Source organism: Haematobia irritans, chromosome 4 (assembly GCF_050003625.1).
Source record: "Haematobia irritans isolate KBUSLIRL chromosome 4, ASM5000362v1, whole genome shotgun sequence".
NCBI classification, from domain to species: domain Eukaryota; kingdom Metazoa; phylum Arthropoda; class Insecta; order Diptera; family Muscidae; genus Haematobia; species Haematobia irritans.
The window spans coordinates 46,713,521-46,729,328 of NC_134400.1; the positions used below are offsets into that span (position 1 = coordinate 46,713,521).

At 33.6% G+C, this 15,808-nt stretch overlaps 1 protein-coding gene across 1 annotated transcript in view; it reads left to right on the top strand.

Moving 5' to 3' along the window:
• The window catches only part of LOC142232936 (uncharacterized), a 43,359-nt gene extending 27,803 nt beyond the window's left edge, over positions 1-15,556 (top strand). The window contains exon 2 of the mRNA XM_075303664.1: positions 12,912-15,556. Within this exon, the coding sequence (XP_075159779.1) occupies positions 12,912-15,409 (2,498 nt within the window). The 3' untranslated portion in view covers positions 15,410-15,556. The remainder of the gene's footprint in view (positions 1-12,911) is intronic.
• Positions 15,557-15,808: the final 252 nt, after the last annotated feature.

Here is a 15,808-nt window from a genome sequence, read left to right on the forward strand (position 1 = left end):
GTTAATCCAAATAAAAATTCTAAGCCAATTCAAAAGGTAATTGAAAATAGTTACCTTTTTTTAATTAATAAATTAATTGAGTTTTGCAATCAACATCAATTAAATTTTTAATTGAATCAATTAAAAAATTAATTGAAATTTGGTAATGAAATCAATTAATTTTTTAATCAAGATTTTTTTCTATGCCCAATTAAAACTGTGATTGATACTATCATTTTCGTGATTGAAGACATTTCAATTAAAAAATTAATTGGATCAATTAATTTCGTGATTGAATCAGAAAAAAATTTTTTTGTGTGTACTACTATATTAAATTTTTACTACAAAATGTGTCCTGTAAAAGACTTAGGTTAGGTTATAGTGGCAGCCCGATTTATTTTCAGGCTCACTTAGACTGTTTAGTCCAATGTGATACCACATTAACGAAAAGTACCTATTACATATTACATACTCGATTATTTTCTCTGTTGATGATTAAAGAAAAGAAAAGAGCAATGCTTGATATAAACGAAATGGACTGTGTTTTTGGACCAAAATTACAAAAATAAAATTTGTTTGAAATTTTCCAAAAACTAATAAAATACGATCGTTTTTTTCTTTGGTGTACATGAGATTTTCATGCATACTTATTGAACATCCTTGATGCGCATTAGGATGCAAAAATATATTGTTATTGTTTCCAAGGGACGAGTGCAAATGCATTTAAGAATACACTAATTTTTTATATAAATATAAAATAAACAATACTCGTACTGTGCAATGCCAAATAATTCATAAGAGTGTAAATTGGGCGAACGATATATTTCAATCATAGGATGTAACATTGTTTTATTTTTTTTTTTTTGGAAAATATGTTTTACAAACCTACTCTTTTAAAATTAGCAAAATTTTATTTTTTGAATGGAAAACCAAAAAAAATATATAAAGCGAAATTAAAAAAGAATTGAAGTTAACGGATTTATATTTGTGGATGATAGCTAATAATAAACATAAACTAGAATCGAAAACAAAAACCTAATAAAATTATCATAAAAGGCAATATATGAGAAAAACTTGTTCCCTTTGATGTTATAAGTGAGGGGTTTTTGCTAAATATTTACTTCAAAAGTAAAAATATTTCTAAATAAATATAGCAGGATTTAATTTTTTTATTCAACCACTCGTAATATACACTATAATTAATTCAAAAATTTGTGTGAGAACAATAAAGTGTCTCTGACATATTTCTATAGACAAAAGTGTCTCTGACACATTTTTATACCCTCCACCATAGGATGGGGGTATATTAACTTTGTCATTCCGTTTGTAACACTTCGAAATATTGCTCTAAGACCCCATAAAGTATATATATTCTGGGTCGTGGTGAAATTCTGAGTTGACCTGAGCATGTCCGTCTGTTGAAATCACGCTAACTTCCGAACGAAACAAGCTATCGACTTGAAACTTGGCACAAGTAGTTGTTATTGATGTAGGTCGGATGGTATTGCAAATGGGCCATATCGGTCCACTTTTACGTATAGCCCCCATATAAACGGACCCTCAAATTTAGCTTGCAGATTCTCTAAGAGAAGCAAATTTCATCCGATCCGGCTGAAATTTGGTACATGGTGTTAGTATATGGTCTCTAACAACCATGCAAAAATTGGTCCACATCGGTCCATAATTATATATAGCCCCCATATAAACCGATCCCCAGATTTGGCTTGCGGAGCCTCTAAGAGAAGGAAATTTCATCCGATCCGGCTGAAATTTGGTACATGGTGTTAGTATATGGTCTCTAATGACCATGCAAAAATTGGTCCACATCGGTGCATAATTATATATAGCCCCCATATAAACCGATCACCAGATTTGACCTCCGGAGCCTCTTGGAGGACCAAAGTTCATCTGATTGAGTTGATATTTGGTACGTGGTGTTAGTATATGGCCTCAAACACCCATTGGATGAAATCGGTCCATAATTATATATAGCCCCCATATAAAGCGATCCCCAGATTAGACCTCCGGAGCCCCTTGGAAGAGTAAAATTCATCCGATTCAGTTGAAATTTGGTACACTGTTAGAAAAATATGTTTTTCATATGATCCGATATAAACAAAATATGTTTCGGGCACAATTTTTAAACACAATAAATTTAAGTGCAAACAAGTAATGTTCCTAAACTAACACTAAATGTTTGGGACACATATGTTAATATGTTAGAGTATATTATGTTTGGGGCATGAATGTTTCATAAAAATAATATGTGTGAATGTAAACATATATAAATTAACAAATTTCGAGTAAACATATATATGTTGTGATATTTTATTCAAAGAGCGACAGAAAGAGAGTATAGAGAAAGAAATAGAGATGGAAACCGGGAGGGTTGACGAAAGATATAAACATAACAAAGCGAGAGAATGAAAAGAGAACAATTTCTGTGAAACCGCTTGTATGTTGTTTTGGAAAACTGTTTTATGATAAGGCCAAAAATTTGATATGTTTAAGTCTAAATATTATTTAATTTGAATATTAGAATGGGTGTTGGGAGTAAAGAAAATAAACATTCGCAACCAAGAGAATAGACATTTGAAAAAAAAACAGCATGTGTTTTCCCCGTGAGAGCAGCATTTAAAATTAAACAATATTTGATTAAAAGATTAATTGATTTAATTTGAAAATTTCAATTAATTTTTTCATTGATTCAATTAAAAATTTAATTGATGTTGATTGCAAAACTCAATTAATTTTTTGAATTAAAATGGTAACTATTTTCAATTACTTTCTAATCTGACTTTGTGCTTTAGTTTGATAAAAAAATATATATTTTGAAATAATTTTCTATTTAAAAACATCCATCACTTTTTTTACTGACTTAGTCTTCCGAGTTTGATTAAAATGTTAATTGAATCAATTTCAATCATTTACTTAATTAACTTAAGGTTTCTATCTTGATTAAAAAGTTATTTGTATCAATTAAATTATTAATTGAAAAACATTTCAACTTCAATCAACTTTTTAATTGGAAATATTTTGGTGATTTTTTTCTGTGTATGGGTATTCTTGGTTCGTTAAAAGAAATCGGAACGTACGAGGAGTAAGTCAAAATATTCAGGCAAAGGAAATTAAAAAAACGGTAGAAAATATACAAAAATTACAAAGGGATCTTCATAATAATAACGAAAGGGCACTATACTCTTTTTAGTGTTGGGACAGTAAAATGAAAAAAGATGGAAATAGTGAAAAATTAAACAGTAAAATGTATAAAAACAAAGCTTAGTTCCTCTTTATTAATAAGTACACGGATGAAAAAGACTGTTTTTCATATGTTTGGCTATAAACATTATATGTTTGGAACACAAATTTTTAAACACAATATTTTTGAGTGCAAGCATATAATGTTCATAAACTAGCATAACATGTTTGGGACATATATGTTAATATGTTAGAACATATTATGTTTGGGACATAAAATGTTTGTAAATATAATATGCTTGGATGCAAACATATATTAATTTAGAAATAGCCTATAAACATATATGTGTTTAGTAGCTTGGAGCGCTAGTTAACAGGGAGCGATATTGAATTAAGTTGGTGGTTGTTGCTTGTTATTACAAAATTAACATTTTATTTTTCCTTGGTCAATTGATCAGCTACTTCTTTGATCCTTACAAACTGTGTGGTCCGCTGTTCGAATCCCCGTCCGGCAAAAGGTAAAATTAAAATAAAAAAAATCATAAAATTGAATAATTTCTTCTACAATGTTTGTATTATAGAAAAAGGTGCTAAGAACTAAAAAATCTCGTGGGAGTGAGAAAGATGTGGGGGAATATACAATTAGGCAGAAACAAAATTGTATGCATTCAGGTCGAAAACCTATGTTGTTAGCACCTATATTACCTGTTTATTTTCATAATTCATTATGATTGTAAATATATAAATAAATAAATAAAATTTTGAGCACAATATTGTTTGGGAGAATTTTTTTTAAGCATATAATATTTTTGGGTGCAAAATGCTTCCAAACATATTATATGTTCACATAATAACATATTGTTTTTTGGAAGACAACATTATTGAATTTGGATGCAAAAATACAAAATGTTTGGAACTTAGACTACCCAAACATATATTGTTTAGACCAATATGCTTTCAAACATATTATATATTGGAAGAGATAAAACATATAAATGTTTGGGCAATACCCAAAAATGTATATGCTTGAAGCAAAATATGTTTGGGAGTATATGTTACAGAAGCGATTTTTTGTGAGGGTGTAGTCTAAGAGGAGTTGACGGCCACCTTCAAATATAAAAGCCGACATTAAGTTCGAGTTTTGCAGATAAAACAATTGAAAAAGAATTATTAAAGAAAAGTTAAAGGCAAAATGGGGTAATTTTAGAGCGATAATGCCAACTTAATACCGTCCTTAATTGTCAAAATGAAATTAAGTACAAAACCCGATATGTTTTAAATGCATTTAAAATGGTGTTAAATGCTGGTAAAAAAACTGTTCACGCCTAAATAAATGTATGTGTATATTATAAAATTATTTATGTATGTTTATACTCGACTCCACGTTCTTCTTTTGTTAGTACTTTTGAATTCCTTCCAAAATTTCATACTTTTATACCAAAAACAGTTTTTTTTTGTGTTACAAAATTATTATTTTTGCAATAAAAAATAATATTTTATCCAAAAGCTCAGTCCATTTCGTTTATATCATGCCCTGTTTCTGACTATAAATCTTTAGTAACCCACATTTCGAAGTTTCATTACAAAAATTTTGTATAAATGTGTAAATAAAAAAAAAAAAAAATAAATAAAAATAAAAAAATTGGTGTTCGGTCGGAGCAGGGATTGAACCCACGACCCTTTGCATGCAAGGCAGACATGCTAACCACTGCTCCACGTGGCCAAAAAATGTATGTTTCTGTTAAATAATGTTATGTTTGCATGGGCTCGTGGGCGCTGCAAACTATGGTATATAAATGTAACTTATAACGATAATTGTCTACTGGTGACTATAACAGCTACGTAGCCCAGTAGATTACAAACTGTATGGACCTCGGTTCGATTCTCCGTCCAGGCGAAAGGTAAATTTATAAAATTGAATAATTTCTTCAACAATATTTGTATTACAGAAAAAGGTGCCAAGAACTAAAAAATTTCGTGGACGTGAAAATTATGTGAGGGAATGAGCACAATCTTCTTTGGGGTGAAAATTCTTCTAAGCATATGGTATTTTTGGGCTCCAAATGCTTCCAAACATATATGTAATATGTTCACATAAAACAAACATAATAGTGTTTCGGCAATATACATACATACATATTGTTACAGTAAAAATTTGCTCTAGCAAATATTTGAGAAAAAATTGTCTCAGCCACATTTTCATAGAAATATGAAAAATAAATTATCTCGGATATATTTTGATAGAAATAGGTGTCTCAAACACATTTTTATAGAAAGTATTGTTTCACACATATTTTAATAGAAAAAAAATTGGCTCCGACACATTCTGATAGAAATAAAAGTTTTTTTCTTTGGCGTCCTTTTGAAATTATCCTTTTTGGATAGAAGAATCCCAAAACTTAAAAAAACATTGCAAAATTTTAATTTGCTCAAATTTAGTTTTTTTTGTTGTTTTAGTTCAAAAACTACCACCAATATTTACACAAAATATTTAACTTGACTCAAATCGGACCACTCGTTCTTTTGCACCATGCACATAATTTAACCCCACACCCAAAAATAATTAATTTTTTTCTGTTGTTTAACAAAATTGCATATGTTGAAAGAAAAGATTGGATTTAAAAATTGTTAAAATGTCTTTAGCGCTGTACGAAGTTCAAGACAAGTACAATTTTAGTAAAATTTACTCATTTGAGAGACTTATGAACTCAATTTAAGCAAACTTCTACCATTTTAGGAAAATATGAACTATTTTATTTTGTAGTAAAATTGTGCACTATATTTGTATACAACTTTTTTTCTTATTTTTAGTTCACGTCATTAATGATAGCAAAAAATTATTCAAATAAGGAACATTTACTCATATTGTGCAAAATTTAACTAAAATCAACTAATCTTCATGAACTAAAATAAAGTTCAGTTGGCATTAGAGCCCCTTTTTTCTGGGTGCATTTTCTACCCAAAAATTCCTAAAATTTTTAATAATACTTTAGTCAATTTTAGCAACATTTTATTTTTACATTCGAAGCTCCATATCATAGACTATTAAAAACGAAAATTAGAATAAAAATCGGAGCCCATATTTGTTTGCCGTTTTCGAAGCACTGTGCCACCGCACAGCTCCTTACACTGAAAAAACAGTGAACCCACCAGGAAGAAAACTTTCGATTAATTTTAGAAAACTTTGAATATTTGTAGAAAATTTTAACAAAACAGTATTACAAACGATGGCACCACGCAGATGTCATAAAAATAAGTAAATATTTTTCGACAAATTCAAGAAAATTTATTAGACATAACTAAGTTTTTTCACTTGTTAAAGAAAATTTTGTAGTTTGGAGGAAAAACTTGGAGTTCAAAATTGCAAAAATGTCTTTAGTGACATACGAAGTTCATGATGGACGCATTTTTGGTAAAATTTACATATTTAAAGAATTTCTGAACTATTTTGTGGAAGATACGAATTTAGTTAATCTTTATGCTTCATTTGAGTATATTTTTTTCCTTGGGTTTAGTTAATTTGACTAACGTACACAAAAAAATATTAGAGTAAAGAAAACTTACCCAAAGCCTATTTAAGATCCAAAAATATTTTTCATATACAGGGTGGCTAATATGTAATGCAACAAAGTAAAGCGCTATATTGTTTTCTTTTTTTTATACCCTCCATCATAGGATGGGGGTATATTAACTTTGTCATTTCGTTTGTAACACATCGAAATATTGCTCTAAGACCACATAAAGTATATATATTCTGGGTCGTGGTGACATTCTGAGTCGATCTAAGCATGTCCGTCCGTCCGTCAGTCTGTTGAAATCACGCTAACTTCCGAACGAAACAAGCTATCGACTTGAAACTTGGCACAAGTAGTTGTTATCGATGTAGGTCGGATGGTATGGGCCATATGGGCCATATCGGTCCACTTTTACGTATAGCCCCCATATAAAGGGACCCTCAGATTTGGCTTGTGGAGCCTCTAACAGAAGCATATTTCATCCGATCCGGCTGAAATTTGGTACATCGTGTTGGTATATGGTCTCTAACAACCATGCAAAAATTGGTCCACATCGGTCCTTAATTATATCTAGCCCCCATTTAAACCGATCCCCAGGTTTGGCTTCCGGAGCCTCTAAGAGAAGCATATTTCATCCGATCCGGCTGAAATTTGGTACATGGTGTTGGTATATGGTCTCTAACAACCATGCAAAAATTGGTCCACATCGGTCCGTAATTATATCTAGCCCCCATTTAAACCGATCCCCAGATTTGGCTTGCGGAGCCTAAAAGAGAAGCAAATTTCATCCGATCCGGCTGAAATTTGGTATATGGTCTCTAACAGCTATGCAAAAATTGGTCCACATCGGTCCATAATTATATATAGCCGCCATATAAACCGATCCCCAGATTTGGCTTCCGGAACCTCTAAGAGAAGCATATTTCATCCGATCCGGCTGAAATTTGGTACATGATGTTGGTATATGGTCTCTAACAACCATGCAAAAATTGGTCAACATCGGTTCATAATTATATATAGCCCCCATATAAACCGATCCCCAGATTTGGCTTGCGAAGTCTCCAAGAGAAGCAAATTTCATCCAAGCCGGTTGTAATTTGGAACATGGTGTTAGTATATGATCTTTAACAACCGTGCCAGAATTGGTCCATATCGGTCCATAATTATATATAGCCCCCATATAAAACGTTCTCCAGATTTGACCTCCGGAGGAGCGAAATTCATCCGATCCGGTTCAAATTAGGAACGTGGTGTTAGTATATGGTCGCTAACAACCATACCAAAATTGGTCCAATCACACAAAAATTGGTCCATATCGGTTCATAATCATGGTTGCCACTAGAGCCAAAAATAATCTACCAAAAATTTATTTCTATAGAAAATTTTGTCAAAATTTTATTTCTATAGAAAATTTTGTCAAAATTTTATTTCTAGAGAAAATTTTGTTAAAATTTTATTCGGTTCATAATAAAATTTTCATCATTTTCAAAATTTTATTTCTATAGAAAATTTTGTCAAAATTTTATTTCTATAGAAAATTTTGTTCAAATTTTATTCGGTTCATAATCATGGTTGCCACTCGAGCCACAAATAATCTACCAAGATTTTATTTCTATAGAAAATTTTGTCAAAAGTTTATTTCTATAGAAAATTTTGTCAAAATTTTATTTCTGTAGAAATTTTTGTCAAAATTTTCTTTCTATATAATATTTTGTCAACATTTGTATTTCTATAGAAAATTTTGTGAAAATTTTATTTCTATAGAAAATTTTGTTAAAATTTTATTTCTGTAGAAAATTTTGTCAAAATTGTATGTCTACTTTGTCAAACTGAATTATATAAGTATTGGATCGATCTTTTTTGATTTAATATATACCACGTATGGACTTACATACACTTTAGAAGATGGTGTAAGGAGGTTTTAAGATACCTTGCCATCGGCAAGCGTTACCGCAACTTAAGTAATTCGATTGTGGATGGCAGTGTTTAGAAGAAGTTTCTACGCAATCCATGATGGAGGGTACATAAGCTTCGGCCTGGCCGAACTTACGGCCGTATATACTTGTTTTAAATTTTATTGTTCAAAATCAAAAAATGTGGGAAATAACATCAAATTTAGGAAACAGTTTAGATTTGTTTGAATTGACTGCCATTGGCCGTCTTGAAATGATAGACAATCTGCGATCCGGAGATTTTGATGACCATTGTTCGGTAGAAAAGAAGAATTTTCTATAGAAATAAAGTTTTTACAAAATTTTCTATAGAACTAAAATTCTGTCAAAATTTTCTATAGGACTAAAATTATGAAAAAATTTCCTATAGAAATAAAATTTTGACAAAATTTTCTATAGCAATAAAATTGTAAAAAAATTTCTATAGAAATATAATTTTGACAAAATGTTTTATAGAAATAAAAGTTTGACAAAATTTTCTATAGAATTACCAAAGCACAAAAATCAGTTTTTTATTTAATGTTGGAGATGAATAAAAACATGTAATAACTTTTTATTTGTTGAATTATTTCAAGATACGAGGGCGGTTCGGAAACTTCTTAGCCTATCAATGAAAGAGAATAGTTAGTTTTTCAAAAATATTTTTATTTTTCAATATAATCTCCTGAAACTTCAATACACTTAGTCCAACGCTTTTCTAGCAATTCTATCCCTTGATTAAAATAGTTTTCCTCAAGGTCTTCAAAATAGTAATTGCATCTTCAGTTGAGATAAAACGCTTGTCAGCAAGGAATTTTTTTTTAGTTTTGGGAACAAGTAAAAGTCACTGGGAGCTAAATCAGGAGAATAAGGTGGGTGGTCAAGCAACTCGTACTTTAATTGGTTGATTTTAGTCATTGTTAAAACACTCTTGTGCGCTGGTGCGTTGTCTTGATGAAAAATTGTTTTTTTTTTTGTGTTGTAAGCCAGGACGTTTTTCTCGAATTTGTACATATAATTGATCCAAAAGGTTGCAATAGTACTCTGAATTTATTGTTTTACCCTTTTGCAGCTAGTCAATCAATAAAATACCTTTGAAGTCCCAAAAAACCGTTGCCATAACCTTACCAGCCGATTGAATTGTTTTTGCCTTCTTGATATGGACCAATTTTTGTGTGATTGAGGATCGATTTATCTGAGGGCTATATATAACTATAGACCGATATGGACCTAGTTAGTCATGATTGTTAACGGCCATATACTAGCACAATGTACCAAATTTCAACTCAAATCTGGTGATCGGTTTATATGGGGGCTATATATAATTATGGACCGATGTGGAGCAATTTTTGCATGGTCATTAGAGACCACATACTAACACCATGTACCAAATTTCAGCCGGATCGGATGAAATTTTCTTCTCTTTGAAGCTCCGCAAGCCAAATTTGGGAATCGGTTTATATGGGGGCTATATAATTATGGACCGATGTGGACCAATTTTTGCACGGTTGTTAGAGACCATATACCAAATTTCAGCCGGATCGGATGAAATTTGCTTCTCTTTGAAGCTCCGCAAGCCAAATCTGGGGATCGGTTTATATGGGGGCTATATAAAATTATGAACCGATGTGGACCTATTTTTGCATGGTTGTTAGAGACCATATACCAACACCTTGTACCAAATTTCAGCCGGAACGGATGAAATATGCTTCTCTTAGAGGCTCCGCAAGCCAAATATGGGTATCCGCTTATATGGGGGCTATACGTAAAAGTGGCCCATTTGCCATACCATCCGACCTACGATATGGCCCAATCCGACCTACATCAATAACAACTACTTGTGCCAAGTTTCAAGTCGATAGCTTGTTTCGTTCGGAAGTTAGCGAGATTTCAACAGACGGACGGACGGACATGCTCAGATCGACTCAGAATTTCACCACGACCCACAATATATATATATATATATATAAAGGGTGATTTGTTAAGAGCTTGATAACTTTTTTTTTAAAAAAAACGCATAAAATTTGCAAAATCTCATCGGTTCTTTATTTGAAACGTTAGATTGGTCCATGACATTTACTTTTTGAAGATAATTTCATTTAAATGTTGACCGCGGCTGCGTCTTAGGTGGTCCATTCGGAAAGTCCAATTTTGGGCAACTTTTTCGAGCATTTCGGCCGGAATAGCCCGAATTTCTTCGGAAATGTTGTCTTCCAAAGCTGGAATAGTTGCTGGCTTATTTCTGTAGACTTTAGACTTAACGTAGCCCCACAAAAAATAGTCTAAAGGCGTCAAATCGCATGATCTTGGTGGCCAACTTACCGGTCCATTTCTTGAGATGAATTGTTCTCCGAAGTTTTCCCTCAAAATGGCCATAGAATCGCGAGCTGTGTGGCATGTAGCGCCATCTTGTTGAAACCACATGTCAACCAAGTTCAGTTCTTCCATTTTTGGCAACAAAAAGTTTGTTAGCATCGAACGATAGCGATCGCCATTCACCGTAACGTTGCGTCCAACAGAATCTTTGAAAAAATACGGTCCAATGATTCCACCAGCGTACAAACCACACCAAACAGTGCATTTTTCGGGATGCATGGGCAGTTCTTGAACGGCTTCTGGTTGCTCTTCACTCCAAATGCGGCAATTTTGCTTATTTACGTAGCCATTCAACCAGAAATGAGCCTCATCGCTGAACAAAATTTGTCGATAAAAAAGCGGATTTTCTGCCAACTTTTCTAGGGCCCATTCACTGAAAATTCGACGTTGTGGCAGATCGTTCGGCTTCAGTTCTTGCACGAGCTGTATTTTATACGGTTTTACACCAAGATCTTTGTGTAAAATCTTCCATGTGGTCGAATAACACAAACCCAATTGCTGCGAACGGCGACGAATCGACATTTCACGGTCTTCAGCAACACTCTCAGAAACAGACGCAATATTCTCTTCTGTACGCACTGTACGCATTCGTGTGGTTGGTTTAATGTCCAATAAAGTAAACTGAGTGCGAAACTTGGTCACAATCGCATTAATTGTTTGCTCACTTGGTCGATTATGTAGACCATAAATTGGACGTAAAGCGCGAAACACATTTCGAACCGAACACTGATTTTGGTAATAAAATTCAATGATTTGCAAGCGTTGCTCGTTAGTAAGTCTATTCATGATGAAATGTCAAAGCATACTGAGCATCTTTCTCTTTGACACCATGTCTGAAATCCCACGTGATCTGTCAAATACTAATGCATGAAAATCCTAACCTCAAAAGAATCACCCTTTACTTTATGGGGTCTTAGATCAATATTTCGATGTGTTACAAACGGAATGATAAAGTTAATATACCCCCATCCTACACCCAAAAAAAAGTGAAAATTTTAACTAAAATAGTTTGCTAATTGCAACATGTTACAAATAAGTTAATACTTTTTGTTAAATTGAAGAAATTTTTTTAAAAATAATTTTTTTCTGTTGTTTAAGAAAATTTCATATGTTGGAAGAAAAAATTGGATTTAAAAATTGGTAAAATGTCTTTAGCGCTGTACGAAGTTGGAGACAGGTACAATTTTAGTAAAATTTACTCATTTGAGAGACTTATGAACTCAATTTAAGCAAACTTCTGCCATTTTAGGAAAATATGAACTATTTTATTTTGTAGTAAAATTGTGCACTATATTTGTATACAACTTTTTTTCTTATTTGTAGTTCACGTCATTAAAGTTAGTAAAAAATTATTCAAATAAGGAACATTTACTCATATTGTGCAAAATTTAACTAAATTCAACTAATCTTCATGAACTAAAATAAAGTTCCGTTGGCATTAGAGCCTCTTTTTTCTGGGTGTATGGTGGAGGGTATAACAACTATTCGATAATGGAGTTACCAGACTATGACAAGTAAAGATTTTTTTTTTTAGTTTACCAAAATGGTAAAATTTTCTTCAAATTTTGGTAGATTATTTTTGGCACGAGTGGCAACCGTGGATGCAAATTTCCAGTAGCACGATAACGAGCAATGCTGCCTTTGCTCTTTCAACAAACAGTGACAACTTTCACTTTCTCAGGAGGCTGTTTGAGCAGACTGCAGTGTCTTCTAAAAAATATATCTTTAGGCGTAGGAAAGCACGATGAAACAACACACATTGTAGAGTATTCATAAATTTCATGCTTAAAGTTAGGGTCATCTAATATAAAGACTAATCTATAAAATCCTATGTCTCCAAGTATTTTCACAAAATTTTCTTTCCTTTGCCTTTTCCTCCAACTCCCACCCACCCCAAAAATGGATGAAATAGTTGCTAACTGTAAATTCCGCTGGAAGACTATAAACAAAGCTTTTACACGGGCCTATCGAAGATACGGCAGTAACTGCCAATACTATTTGCAAGATCATTTAGATTTTTTAATACCTCATCTTGGAGTGGCGGATAAGATAGATGATAGTTTTGTTCAGCCTGATGAAAATAATGAATCGCAATTGGATGAGAAGGAAGATGATGCAATACTTCCGGATGAACAACAGTGGAATGACAAAGAGAGTACAACGAGTGCTGAAGAATCCTACGGGCATAATAAAGGACTTCTAACACCAATACGTCGAAATAGTGACCCTTCACGTAGACTAGATAAAGATCTGACTAAAACACAAGCTTCTCAAGCCATAGAGAAGTCACCATTACCTGCCTTACCAGAAATACAGCCTCATTTAAGGGCTAACGATGTTACAACACCAACGGAAGCCATGGATGGACGTCCATCGCGCACTCGTAAACCTCCCAAGCGTATCTATGAACTGGATGATGATTTATCGGAGCCTCAAAGAGAAAAGAAACAGAAACGCTTCTTGACTCGTCGTAAGTCTGTTGGAGGTTTAGTTTTACGGGAATACATTCAGAAAAATCGTATTGATCTTGAGGATGAACCGCAGAAGAATATGGCTAGCAAAGAGGATTTTTCTTTTCAAATGCCACAACCAATGCAAACATCACTTGAAGCTCCTGAAATAAAAACCGCCCCAAATGATGTAAAAGATCTAGAACCAATAGTGCCGGAACCTAGACTTCCTACCATTGTTGTTCGTAGTTTTGCCAAGGCTCCCACCAGGATGGACATGGCCACTAATACCGACTCTTCTGTGAATGAAACGGCGGAAATAGGCATTCAATGCACTACCGATGAAGCCGCGGTCGAACAAATGGATGATAATTTTTTGGAATCTCTGAAACCCCAGTTTAAGAATATGAACATTCGGCAAAAGATCAATTTCAAACAACGAGTTTATCTAGCCTTAATGGATGTGCTAGATGATTCCAAGAATTTTCCCAATGAGGAAAATCATGTGGTTGAAGTACCAGCACCCCTGGCTCAACACTTTGAGTCGACAACAAGTGGAGAGATACGTTTGATGAGACAATTGGTGTCTTTGGTCCAAGCGGCTAAAACATCAGCAGAGATTGTAAATGCCACCAACAAGGTGGACGTTGTACGTAATCTAGATTCATCAACTCCACAACAAAATGGAACAAGTCTTCTATCGCCTATTCTCATAGATGGCGATGATTCGAATTCCTCAAGCTCTGGGGGACTTTCGAATTCCATAAATCGTGTGACAACTTCAAAATCAACCGATTCCTTGGGCATACCACGTCACATTCTTCAAAAGGCAGTTCAAGTTGCTGGTGGTGGTGGAACCCTAATGGCTCATACTGCAGATAAAAAACGAGTTTTCCGCATTTATCCAAAAAACCCAACGGGTCCATCAATTGTCACAAATGGACACGAGAAGACCCCGCTACAGAATTCAACGGCTGGAACATTCTTTGTAACGCCATCGAAACCTCCTGCAGTGGTGACTACTCCAATAATAAGAAACCCCATATCCGAAGTATCAATCCGAAAGCCATCACCTCCAGCACCATCACCAACGCCTATTGTACCCATTATAAGGGGTACAGCAATACAATATCCCAAAATTATTAAGACTACAAATACCAATAGCAATAGTAATAGCACTACCCCGACATCATCGTCTACGTCATTGTCATCAACTTCAATGTTGCCACCTACTACTTTCAGTAAATTACCAAATGGAACATCATCAAATACAGCGTCTCCAAAGATCAATATCCATACTCATGTACCTAGTGCGAATATATTCCGTAGACGTTATTCGATTTGTGGTCCAGCTCTAAGTAGTAGTGGTGGAGGAGCAAGTTCTTTTGTGACACCAAATAGATCTACATATACAAATTCCAAGCCGTTTACACCACCGCCACCTGTAGGCCAAAAAATTCAATTGCAGAAAATGTCACAACAACCGACTGTCCAACAAAAGATGTTCATACAGAATCAGGCCAAATTGAGGCAACAACATGCTCGTCTTCAGCAATTGGCCGCACAAACATCACAGCAAATTCAGAATCCACGTAATTTCAATGAAAGCAGATCTAACTCCAATAGTCCACCTCCGCCAGTCCAACAGATTCACATATCCAAACCAATAAGCCTTAATACAGCCGCAGCAGCTGATGGAACTAGAACAGGTGATGCTAATGCCGATGGAATTATTAACACTTCTAAACTATTTGTAGCTCTCGATTCTCCACGAGCATCACCAGTGCCTTCATCATCAAGCCTCAACAACGAAACTCTTGATGGCATACAACAGGGAGCACTAGATCCGTTAGCTTCCCTTGATGTTCCAGTTTTGGAAACAGCTGGTACGATAGCAGCTGACAGTTTTGATTCGGAATTCTCTAAACCAACTGTCATTAAAACGGAGCCCGATGAATGAATTAAAAAAAAAAATACTAAAGTTTTGTTTTTCTCTTTTTTCTCTAATTTTAATGTAAAAATTTATTTAATTTCTTTTATGAAAGAAATCATTTATACAGTTTTTTGTATGTTAATAAAATGCATTGACCCGTATTATTTTTCATAATCTGTATGTATTTAATTAATATGGTATAGTAAAAAAAGGTAATTATATAAAATATACGGCCTTACGCAGACCATCTGATTTTTTAAGCGAACATTGATCTTCTGAGCCTCTTCTAGAAAATCGTAAATGTCGTAAATTTCGATTTATACTTATTGCCGACAATTCTTATCGTCTCACCACATTACAAGACAATTCGTACAGATAAACTGATAGTATGAACGTTGCAAAACACGTGTTTGTCATTGGCTGGGT